Source organism: Sebastes fasciatus, chromosome 3, assembly GCF_043250625.1.
Source record: "Sebastes fasciatus isolate fSebFas1 chromosome 3, fSebFas1.pri, whole genome shotgun sequence".
Classification (NCBI taxonomy): Eukaryota; Metazoa; Chordata; class Actinopteri; order Perciformes; family Sebastidae; genus Sebastes; species Sebastes fasciatus.
The window spans coordinates 23,986,557-23,999,531 of record NC_133797.1 but is presented as its reverse complement, the minus strand read 5'-3'; the positions used below and the strand labels follow the sequence as shown (position 1 = coordinate 23,999,531).

General features: G+C 39.8%; 1 protein-coding gene across 1 annotated transcript; it reads right to left on the bottom strand.

Annotated features, from left to right (window-relative positions):
* Nucleotides 1-162: 162 nt before the first annotated feature.
* parn (poly(A)-specific ribonuclease (deadenylation nuclease)) lies at nt 163-12,719 on the bottom strand. The gene is made up of 26 exons (XM_074629737.1): nt 12,586-12,719; nt 12,296-12,373; nt 12,116-12,195; nt 11,120-11,187; nt 9,669-9,750; nt 9,431-9,491; nt 8,139-8,304; nt 7,140-7,202; nt 6,999-7,037; nt 6,864-6,906; nt 6,693-6,773; nt 6,485-6,541; nt 6,031-6,108; nt 5,882-5,925; nt 5,730-5,772; nt 5,438-5,513; nt 5,235-5,345; nt 5,072-5,141; nt 4,917-4,972; nt 4,006-4,092; nt 3,840-3,914; nt 3,578-3,752; nt 3,318-3,445; nt 2,673-2,739; nt 2,429-2,583; nt 163-1,128 (listed from the first exon to the last, which is right to left on the bottom strand). Exons 1-26 carry the CDS (start codon nt 12,602-12,604, stop codon nt 1,082-1,084), a joined length of 2,049 nt encoding a protein of 682 aa, XP_074485838.1. The 5' UTR covers nt 12,605-12,719; the 3' UTR covers nt 163-1,081.
* Between the last annotated feature and the right edge of the window lie 256 nt (nt 12,720-12,975).

Here is a 12,975-nt window from a genome sequence, read left to right as displayed (position 1 = left end):
GAGACCCACGATTGGTCAAAGTCTCCCGTCACGGGCTAGATTTTTTAAAGCAAAAAAATTGTGCTTTAAGTGTGCCATGTACAGTGTAATGACAATGTTTGGCAAATGCCCCTCAGGTCAACGGAGGTGAGTTTGGGAACAGAAAAGACAGAAAACAAAAGATACTAAGAAACATTCTTTAATTTTTTTCCCTTTCCAAGGAAATATTTTAAGTATTTTTAAACTTTATCTTATACAAAAATGTATACGTCTTCTTAACGTTTACACCTTTTGCATTAAAACATACTTTGACAATGTTGCAGATTGACACAGTTACAAAACACAAAAAGTAAAGAAAAACTGTACAAAACGAAAACAAGTACCTCTCAAAGGATCAAAATGCCACCAATAATAAACATCACATTATCATTGATAAGCTTATATAGTTTTGATAAAACTGGGGAAGTTGATAGAACTCGTTTTAAAATGGAAAAAGAAAAAAAATATTTGACTGCATTAAAAATAACTAAATAACCCAGACGTTGTAAACTACAGAACCTGTCCGGTGGTATTTTATGAAAACGGATTCACAGGGATACAAAGACAGGAGAAAATGTACATCTCCCTCACATGCACAAACTCGCACACAACTCGCTCACAAAATATAAGACTGTTTGGAGGTGACGGGGCCATTTAAAATCATTTCAATGTGACAGCATGGCTGTGGTGGCAGATTCCAGTCTGAACACAGAATAAATCAACATTTCTGGAGTTAAAGATTTTAAGATTCTAGTGAAGAGCGCGTGTGTGTGTGTGTGTGTGTGTGTGTTTACCCAGAAGAGTTGCCTGCTCCTCTGATATAAGATCAAAATATGGCAGCTGTCGTTATGGCTTGTGTTCTCCCTTTCAATAGTCCAGTCAAGAGGCTTGGCTGGTAGCTTTGGACACGGATTCCACAGCTGCTGAGTGAACGAATGAATTTAGGGCGTGCACCACTCCCAGTGATGTACAACCTTACAGGAGAGCGACCCAAGTGCTTAGGAAGAGACTCTTAAGCAGGAGCTCATTGTGGGACAGTGGCCTCTCCACTCCTCACCTCTCGCTACCAGACTTCTGGCACCTCAAACAGCGATGTTGTAGATTCAGCCCCTGTACAAGGAGAGGGGACAGACCGGTAAAGATGAGAACAAGAACTGCAGCTTCCAGTATCTTGATTTGCAAGTTATACTGAAATCTTAACAATGGTACATTTAATCTCTTGAACCCAGGGCTTTTTGCTCAGTTTTGATTCCCTTTGTTTACAAGTCTTGGTACAGTCTATAGGGTTGGGCGATTGGACAAACATATCAGCTATTGGTGATTGGCTGAGTACATTGACGGTTGTTTTTTTTTGGGGTGATTTTAATTTTTCTTTTGCCAATTTAATGGTCTGCCTCCAAAAAACGAATGAAAGCCGCAGCTCAGCGGACAGCTGCCACAGCGCTAAAACCTGTGAGAATATATCTGCAATCGCCGGTTGTTTGGCTGACGGTTGCAGATAACATATCGCCGCATTCACACCAGAGCAGCTGCCTTGCAATGTCTATGAAAAGCTGCTGCAGCCCTTTGACTCTGCAGCAAAGTGCGGCCAACCAAAAGTTGGGAAAAGTTTTAACTTTTAGCAGCATAGTACAGCCAGAGAGGACACGCAGCCAATCAGTCAACATATTCTGTGACATGTTGACTTATGTTACAAAAGAATTTCTTCCCGCCTGAAACGTTATAATCGTGTAGAAAACATGATTATTATTTTTTTTCAGGATAAGGTGCTACTCAGAAATGCCATCATTCCACGTGTCAATGGTACTATACATGTTCTTGCTTTGCACAATGTCAAGTTGTTTCAGTTTTGCCTGCATGTCCACATGTTTTCAACACATCACAAACATCTGTTCTGTATATGAATGGATCGCCACGAGTGCCAAGGTCGCTTCGACATTAGAACCATGTTGAGGGGACATTCTGAACCTTACTAATCTAAAACAAATAAAAAAAATGTATTGATTGTTTTTAACAAATCAAGATTAAACCTGCAATAACTGAGTTTCTGGCAAACTGGGGGCAGTGGAAACAAATTTTAAAGTTGATAATCCGTTGACATGTACACATATCAACTTAATATTCATGAATTTAAAAACAGTATTGTTTTGTCTTATTTTTATTTGGGATACGAGTTTTGACACTACGGTTCCCTTCATGCTTTGGGTGATGCAAACAGGAAGTGAGTTAGCTGTACGCTTCGCCTCAGTCCTGCTGATTGTGGCCATTATTTCTTTACATATTATGAATCAAAACATGAACTAACTAAAACATATAAATATGATGAAAGATGATTTTAGACATCAACCCTCTTATTAAGTGTTGAACTGTCATTCAAAGTGTGTATACGCCCTCACACTGACAAACGCACCTTCAGACTTCTTTTTCTTGCTCTTTTGACCTTTCCTCCCGGGGACCGTCGGAGCTTGTTGCCAGGTGACCGTCCCCTCAGCATCATTGCCTGCAGGACTTTCCTCCTCCTTATCACCCGGGACTGGACTTGACCCCGCTGAGTCCGATGCATCTCTGCAGGGCACAGCAACCGTTTAGAGACTTGACTTGCAGCAAATAGAATAAAAGAGACAGCATCAACGATCGCCTCCATTTTTACTTACGCCGTCTTTAGCCATCCTTCTGAGGTCTTGCTCTCGATAGCTTCTGCATTTGCGTGTCCGCTTTTGTCTGGGAAACACAATGACGACCAGTGAATGAGAGCCTTAATTAGACCTCCTTATACAGCATATAGACACACTTTAACATAAAATTAGGAGGGATACACTCAATGCTGGTAGGGTTTTAAAACCAGGACATATGGGGGGAAATTACATGTAAATTTTCCATTATGGTTTCTTTGTCAATAACTTGATCCCATAAAAATGCCATCATTTACGACTCAAATTACAATATCAGATACAAATGAATCCACCAAATATACTTGTTACTGTTATTTAATGTTCATACCAAAAAATAAGATATATGCATAATTTAAATTACTTTGCATTTTCTGTTTTTCCCCTCTTTGAAATGAAATGCAAAACTATCCAGAGGAAATATGTGCATCTGACCTGTCCATTCTGCAGCAGGTAGCATAAAATCTATCTGATGTTCAACAAATTACCCAGAGTTCCTGGATAGTTAATCTCAACAGTTGTGATGATTATTCACAATGCCACCTTCCCTCTCTCTCTCAGGGCAACGCTGTATCTCTGCCAACTACTTTTCTTGGCTGCATGTTACCACACTGCAGCGTTCACACACACCATCAGTTTTCATCTTCTTGCTGCCGGTGCCATCCGGGTACGAGTAGTGGCTCCAGCCGTCTGTAACTTGATTGTCTCCGATCCCCTGCTCTCCGAGAACGGGACTGATGCTGCGTTTCCTCAAACCCCTACAACAACAAAAAACAGGCATCAATGTAAATAGAAAACTGTGGACACCTGCAAAACCTCCCAAGGCGAGAGGTAAATGCACGGTATGTTATGTTGAAAATGCAAAACGCATATCAGCAGCGCACGTTTACCTGTGATATCCAAAACTAACAGAAGAAGCGGAGGTGTAGTGAGGTTTCACCCAGCCGTCCTCTCCCCAAGATTTGGGCGTCGGGCCGAGCTTCTCCTTGTCCTGCTGCTTACCCTGGATGTACTCTGCATACGTCTGGATCCTGTAGCTCTCTGCATAGCGGCTGGTGTTCATAGCTGCGTGACGAGACAAAGACGTTAACAGATTGCAGCAACACTTTTTATCCAGCCTGGTGTGTGTGTGTGTGTGTTTGAGAAACTCACCTATCTGTACCTGGTCCGTCTGACTTAGTGACACAAATGCTGACATGTCGTTGATCCAGGAAACCTGGATGTTTCCTGAGTGGATAACAGGAGGTAGAAAGTGAGTGATAAACAATGGGTCATACCTGTGTGCAAGCAGAATTATACAGGAAAAATCATGTCTTACCAAAGGCACTAAAGAGCTGGTAGAGGTCACTGGTCTTCCATTCTTTTGGGAAGGTGACATACAGGACATGGTCTCTTTTAGGTTGCACTGTAGGAACAACAGCAACAGTTGAGGTGGAGAAGTGGTGATAGTAGTCAAGGAAATCAAACGCTGAAGTTAAGTGGCTGGTTTAAAGCCCTGGCAGGCTAACACTGTGTCCTAACTGAATGTGACGCGAGCGAGCATCAGCGACAAAATCACTTGATTGCATTGTTTTCTATTGGAATGACCTCACTGGCTGCGAGCAACGCTGCACAGCGCACCATTTTGAGCTGAACATTTGTTGGACGCTCTGTTTCTATTTATTCCTGTCGCTCGCGTTGAAAGCGCTACACAGCTCATAGGTACATGGTTTGTTTACATGACGTAACAGAAGTGCATATTTAATGGATTCAGTGTGGACGGAGAGCGTCCAATGTTAAGCGATAGTCGGATGCTCGCTTGCTGTCATGTTATACACAGCTAAGTTTAATAGTATGGCCTTTGACTTTGTTTTGGTATTTTCCTGCCCTTCGTGGTAAACATTTTGTCTCCCACCAAAAGGCACATCTACATCCTTTGGTGCCTGAAAAACATGAGTGCATTTCCTTCCTTATAACATTTGAAAAGCAGATTTTTAAACATATTCTAAAATTGTGAAGTTTACTTCCGTGTTTGCTGCTCTTCTTCACTGCTTTTGTATTGTTTCTTTGCCACTAATCTGGTGGCAGGAATGTGGATTGTTGTGCACAATACAAACAAAACAGGGACCTACTCGTAAAAACATTGCTCTATGGTGCTACTACTTCAATTTTGTCAATTTCCAGGCATGTAGTCAATGCAACAATCCTGACATATACAGTAGCTCTGCTGTGCTACATTATCATACTCACAATCTGGTCCTGTGATGTTGAGGTAGGGAATATCTATTATCCTCATCAGGAAAAGCCTTGAGAACAAAAATCAGAAGTATTATATGCATCTATTAAAAATGTTTTTAGCAGTTAATAAAAAATAAAAATACAGTAAATCCAAGTGCATCTCTTACTTGTTGAAGAAAGGCTCAACTAGTTTGGAGTGAGCAGAGATGTACGCTTTAGGGGGAGTCAAGAAAGAGCCTGTAAAGAGAGTGTTGAGCAGACCATGTTAAACAACAGGTATCTAGTCATTGTTTTCTTTACAAAAAGGATCGGTGTGACTGTGTGCATTACCCAGGTAGTTGGCCATCGAGACGAAACAGAGGCCAGTGATGTAGGCATCGTACCCGGCCTCGTGGAGCTGCTCCTGGGCTGTGTCATAACTGTGGAACCCCTCTGCCGTTTCTGATAGTGAACCGTACAAAGATAACAAAAAGGTGTCGGCAGGATTTTGTAGGTTGAGAGTGGTTCACACAAATATTAGCGTATTTACTTACCAACTTGTGGTGACTTGAAGGGGCTTTCCTTCACCTGCTTCTCCAACTCTGCCAGAGACGTGTTATTGATCAGCTCCTGAAACACAAACGTAAAATAAAACTCATCCGTTTTAGATATTATCAAAATATATTAAAAGACAAAATCTAGAATAAAATGTTGGGATGTACTTTAGAGCTACTTGTTTGCTTGCTGCTCTGACCAGTAATACAACTTGAACATTTTTTAAATCTAAATATCTCAATCACTAACAAATTGGTGTCGCTGGTATTCTACAGCGCTGAGATCCTTTACCTTAAAAGGCTGAGTGGTGGCCATCAACTTTGTGTCCAGAATTCTGCAAGTGGATAGATAACCATTAATGTGTTGATTGAACAACAGAAAGTACAGAAAAGCATCTGTTGTGATGACAAGTATCCACGTTTAGCAAAGCAGAGGGATATTACCTTGGGAAGACACACATTGTGACCTCTTTGAAGTCTTGAAGATCCTGAAAAAAAAAAAAAAAAAAGCATAAATCATTCATAAATCACATTACTGAGCAATAAACTGCCATTTCAGGAAGCCGAAAAAGGCTCCATATCTTAGATTTTACCTCTGGCAGAGGGCAGTAGAACTGGTGAATGGTGTGCATCACATCCAACAGCATGTTGTGGCCAACCACGAGTTTACCCTGAGAGTGTGAGATGAAATGGGTTAGATTTTCCAAAAACAAAATATTTAAACAAAAGAAAAAACTTGAATTGGCAACAGAAAGATTAGTGCTCGCGTTGAAAAAGCTACACAGCTGGTAGGTACATGGTTTGTTTACATGACGTAACAGAAGTGCATATTTAATGGATTCAGTGTGGACGGAGAGCGTCCAATGTTAAGCGATAGTCGGACGCTCGCTTGCTGTCATGTTACACACAGCTAAATTAATAGTAAGGCCTTTGTAAGAGGTTAGTGCAATTAAACATTAGAAATGTATTCCAACTGTCAAGTAATTCAGGTAAAATACAATTCAACGACTTGGAGCTGATTTCCAGTTTGAAAAAAAGTTGACTCACAGATTTAGAGATGGCGTGGACGACCCTGGAGAAGCCAACAGCATCATTTAGCTCCTCCTGTTGGAGATAGAGAAGTGTGGGGCAAAAATATTAGATTTAATAAAAGCATAGTGTATCTTTATGTTTTCCTATGTTCAGTATATTCCGCACAATTAAGACAAGAATGTGACACTTTCATTTAAATGTCCATCTTGAACCCCAGACTGACCTGCTCTCTCTCCTGTTTCTGCTGCTCCCTCCTCTTCCTCTCCTCGTCATCTACTCTGCTGATCTGGATGAATCGCTCCTTCTGCACACATACACAACTTACAATCAATATTTTACATATTCCAAACAAAAACAAAAAGGCCAAATTGGTTGACATAAAATGTGCTCTTACCTTTTCTGTTTCCACAGTTTCCACATGAAGCCCCTTGGGAAACCTGTGGAAAAAAAGACCAATCTTAATCTCCTTCAATCCAACACAAAAAACAACAACAATAATTGCGGTAAAGGAGTGTTAAAGATTACTCACTTCCAGTTCAGTGTCTGGTATATCAGCTTTCTCTGAAACCTGTTAAGGAAATACAAGTATAAATAATAGAAAAATACAAAATGTACATGATAAATACAAATTTAGAGTAGGTGTGGTATTTTGAGAGAAGGGCTAGATTACCCGGTACATGGATCCAAGTCAATTGTCTTCTCAGAGTTAGTGAAGAGGGCTTCAACCTTCCCTCTGTAAGGAAAACAGTAGAAGTGACAGTTATGCCAAAGCCAACTAAGAGGTAAGGTCCCTCCCATGTGACTCCTATACCCTTTTCCCACCAAAATTAGCCCATATATGCAGGTTTAAACACGCAAAAATCCATTCTCATTGCAAGTATGCCGTACCGCTGCAGTGACCTTTTTTCTCCCAGAAGCCCACTGCAGAAGCAGGGTTAATAAACAGTGAAAATGTTACAGTGGTTACTTCTTTTCTTATATCGGTTACTTATTCGGTCTCTCAAACCACAGCTGGGGATTGTTGGAACAATAGAAAGACTAACAAAGACGGTGAAGTTTGAATGAGGTTTTACAATGATCAGCAAGGTAAGATTATTGTTATCCGACTGGAGTCTGGTGGCTTTGAGGGGAGGATATTAAGTGTATGTTTTGTATATTAAAAAATTGTCCAAATCCCTGTTGATTTTATTTATTATATTAATTTCAATGAGCAGCACACCAGAAAATTAGCGTGTCCATCCGGGTGTCATGTTTCCATCACTGTCGATAGAAGCAGGTGCCGATAAATAGCTGTGACTACTGCAGAGTCATTTGTTCTGGGAATGAATGCTGTAACATTTCCCACTGAAGGCAAAAGCCACATGTTGGTGGGTGTTATTGGGTTTTTTGTCCAGAGGGAAATGGGCTCCAGCAAATCCTGGGTAAATGATGGGGTCTCCTTCCAGTCAGCCATGCCCAAAACATACCCCCAAGGAAAGGTAACCAGGGGGTAAGCCACCTCAGCCTGCTCATATTAGTGTGAAACAACTAAGCTGCTACCACCATGCAAAACATCATACACAACCCTGTTAGCACCCACAGCTCGTAGTCTGAAACAAGAGCCCCATTATTGCCTGAAGTGAACATGTTTTACACACAAAAAGTACTCCATATGTACTGTAACACTTACATCACCCTGTTGATGAAGTCTTTGTGTTCCTCAGGTACGTGTGCAGGGCCTTTGGAGGATGGGGAGATGAAGGATGGCGTCCCGACACCGTTAGCATGTTGATTTCTCCGCTCCTCCGTCTGCTCCCTCAGCTGGGCTTCCTCTTCTTGGTTTAGGTATGGGATTCCTTTGAAAACCAGACAAGTCACAATTTTACGTCTTCCTAGTGACCCGAAGCTCTATGGTGGCTCAACACATTCACTGTCCTACAGACGACTGCAATGAACACTGCAAGATGAGAACGCAATTTGTTGAGCAGCAGTTTTCTTGCATAAAAAAAAACAAACACTCAAGAACCTCACCAGCTTTGGGAAAATAAAAAATGGGAAATACAAGTGAACAACAATAACAGCTTTTGCAGGCTCCACTAAACCTGCATAGCTTTTATGTGTAGTTACATTTTCGGAGGAGTGAATGTAAGCGACAGCATAACCCTCTACTAAGGATGAACCATTTTGAAAAAATAGCTAATTCTGATTATTTTGATTGATATTGTGATTGCAATGCAATTTGCGTTATTTGAGGGAATAATCATTTTAACATCCTTATTCTCATTTTCATTGAAAAATATTAAAATGATTATTGTGTGATTTTTGCAGGGATCTGTACCAAACAAAGAGGTTTTTCTTAAGTCTGTAGAATATGATGTGTAGGCCATGAGATCTCTGCAGCACCACAATATTTAATTTAAAATGGTATTTTGAAACACATTTTGCCTTAAATATTGCACCTCCTGCGATTTGAAAATTGCGGTAGACCATATTGTGATTTAGATACAATTTTGATTAATTGTGCAACCCTTGCCTCCATCTACAGCAGACACCATAGCGTTGAATAAAGACTGACCATCAGACTGTAAAAGTCACGCAAAGTCTAGCCTAATAATCAGACTGAATTGCCATTTCAGAGATTCAGAAGTCTGGATCCAGTCTAGCAAAAAGGACCAGTATCACAAGTCTAAGTGAAGAGCAAGAGTATGGAACCAGCTGTCCAGTAAGACAGATGATTCCTAACCCAACACTGAAGCTGGGTAATGTTTAAAATAGTTTAGAACAAGATTTTCATTTAAAAACCAAGAGATAATAATCTAAGATTGATAAAGAAACTGACCATGCATTCACTACGACTTTCCATAAAAGTTTAATATGAGGTGCTATAATCTCTTTCTTAATAGTCAAATATAGAGGTTTGGTCCCAAGCACTACACATCATGACAAAAAGGGTATGTCACGGTCACTCTCTGGGGTACTCACCATGACAGAACACCTTGTTGAAGTCAAATCCCTGACTGGCCAAGAAGTCAATACTGGAACTCTGAAATGACAAAGACGATTTCCATTTTCACAACTTTCAAAAAAACAACAGATGTGTCATCTTTTTACAGTAACAATTTTTAAAGCATCCAAATCATTGTCACTATTAAAACTAATTTATCTCAGTTCACACTGAAGCGATCCAACCAAATGACCCTGAGCAGCAACGCTGACTTACTTGACAGATGAACTTTAGGTCAGGGGACGTCCTGTTGAACGGTTTGGGGAATATATAAAAATTAAAAGGCTTTGTGATATATCTGCAGAGATGGGAAGACAGGACACAGAAAAATGAAGATTAGTGAAATCATTCCAGCTGCTGGGAGTTTATTAAAATTACCTGCGTGCAAGTCACACAAAAGATGGATCACTTCCATTATCTTCATCTAGTTGGCAAATGTTTTTGAATAAAATGCATCGACGGCATTGGGGGAAATCTCTGTAAACTGTTACTTGTTTGGACTAGGGCTGTCCTCGACTAAAGAAATCCTTCGTCAACGAACACTCATATGATTTTGTGGACTAATCGATTTAGTTAATTTAATCAACAAATCTGAGTTTCTCAACAAATAAGGAAAAAGAAATGAAAAGCATAAAAAAAAGAGTAATTAACTCAAGAAATCTTGGTCGACTAAGACCAAAACGGCCAATTAGTTAACTAATCGACTAAGAGGGAGCAGCGCTAGTTTGGACCATTTTAAATTGAAATTCAAATAGATGATAAAATGTGTTTAACATCAAGACTTAGTCGGCTGGATTACGGGGCAAAAATGAGCTGCTATTAACCCCACGATTTTTCTACGCTAAAATCATACCTGGCCCTGATTTGCTGCGGATTGATTTGATTAAAACACATAAATTAGAAATAATCATCATAAAAGTCTGAATTTGAATAAACGATTGGTCAAGGCTAGATTTTGACACCGGGACCATCTGGGCCTCAAGATCTGGTAACAAAGCAGGAACATTCAAGGAGAGGAAAACATGCACATTCTCAAAATTGTTTGTGGTGCTGGAAGTAGATACCCTCCAATATGTACTTTTTCAAAAAAATTACTTGCTCTCGCACTCACTTTTCTCTGCTTTACTAGTCAACGTTTCGGTCAACAAGGACCTTCATCGGGACATTAAACATTACTTAACTTAATGTCCTGATGAATGTCCTTGTTGACTGAAACGTTGACTAATAAAGCAGAGAAAAGTGTGTGCGGGAGCAAGTCATTTTTTTTTTTTTTTTTATAAATAAAGCAGTAACCACCTAAGGCTCCCATTAGTGTTGCATATTTGCAAAAAAATTAGCACACAGTAAGCCTGGAGGTCCTGGGAGCCTCCAGTCTTTAAACCTTGATTAAATTGGGAGATGGTATAAAGAATATTGTTATTTGTCAGTGTGAAAACACACATTTATTTTGTCCAGGTACAGAGTCCAAAAACTGATAACTCACAATAAATCGGCTTATTCCCCTATGTACCTGACAATGAACCAATTTGGTCTTCAAATGTTATATTTAAATTGGGTAGATACATACCAGTGTTGGGGAGTTCTTTGGGAGATAGTACTTCCTAATTTGTCACCAAATATCAATATCAGATCTAAAGTGATGCATTTGTGAAGCAGATATGACTCACTTTGACTTTGTCTGGTCGTACTTGAATGTACATAATCCAAACTGGAACAGCAGAAAGTCCATGGAGTGCTGAGTGGGACACAAAGGGAGAGAGTTTAGATAAGATAAGATATTATTAATCCCCAGAGGGAAATTCAGGTGTCAAAGCAGCAACATCAGCAAACAGAGTGAAACACAGGTAAAGGTATACAAAAACAATACAACTTTATTGTCAGTTTGCACTGAAATTCATTTTGCATCCATAGGCAGCTCAGTTTGAGAAAAAAATACACATACAATAGACATACTGTTACCATAGACAGACAAGTAAGACCCATCAGACAAAAAAACAAAACACATCACCATTATTAATACATAACCCATTACCAAATGTCCTCTGGATTTAGATGTCTTTAGCAGCACATTAATTATTATTTAGCAACAAGATGGACTGATGGACAAAAGCCTTCTTTAGCCTGATGCGGTTAAATGTAGGGACTCTGAATCGCCTCTTGGAGGGCAGAAGTTGGTATTCCCCATTTCAAACATGTAAGGGATCAGAAGAGATGCTGTTGGCAAGTCTGAGCATGCTCTTGTTTTGAGCTGCATGAAAGGAGGCTGTTACAGGTTGGCCAATGATCTTCAAGCAGATATTGATTTGGCTATAAAGTTTAGTTTTAAGTTTCACAGATATACTACTGAGCCAGGCTGTGCTGCAGGACACTCTGAATCACTGAACTGAGAAATAGAAAAATGATCATAGAGATATAAAACATACAGAGTGAATGGGTGAACATAGTGTGTGCAGTCCATCAATAAATAAATGTAGTATGTGCAATGCATAAATGTAATATGTGCAGTCTATAAAGTGGTATATAGGATGTATAGTGTAAAGTAAGTGTACCAGTGGTTAGAGTCCCAGATGGTAGCAGATAGTGCATGCGTTTAAATGACAGTAAACTGGACTATATGGAGGGAAAGCAGGATGCATTTATGAAGCTGTGCAGTCATTTCTCACCTTTTTAAGCTTGGTGTATCTCTCCTCCGGTGTGTCCAGCCCGTTGGTGAGTGCACTCACATTAGGACCATCGCTTATCCCTGAAAACACACATCAACACATGTCACATGTCACATTTCATCCACACAGCTTTGACTACTTCAATGTTAATCTCTGCTTTAACTCTACAAACACAGTTACCTGAAAACTCTCCATCGATGGCGAGGAAGTCCGCCTCCTCTATGGCGCTGTACACCGTGTTTAAGCTGTCTTTATAGTCTGAAACAGAGGTGAAGTGTGTTAACATCTGTATCTGTGTGAGGAGAGCGTGCTAGCCAGCATTAGCCTCGCAGCTAGCAGCAGCACAGTGTGAGCGATAAAAGACTCGTAGTGTGTTTTAAACACATATCAGCTCACTAGTCTGTTCTGCGTTATCACGACGGGTATAGCGAGGTAAAGCTAGAGCGGGTAACTTGAGGCTGTCTACTTACTTCTGCGTGTCACCTCCATCCTGCACAATGACTGAACCGGCTAACAGGAGCTAACGCTAGCTAGCGACGTCAACTGGCTTTTAACCGTTCACCAAACACTTCCGGGGTCAATGCTGCTGCCCGGGAGGTCAACTGGAGCTTTTCAAACTGTCATCAGCTGTGTGTACTGTTTTAATTAAATATATTAGAGTTAATATTTAAAATTACAACCCTTATATATATTATATATATATACTTTTTGACAATATTTATAATATAATATATAATATATATATATATATATATATATATAATATATTAGGTTATTTATTATATTATATATATAATATTTAAAATGACAACCCATATATATATATATATATATACACTTTTTGACAGTATAATATAATA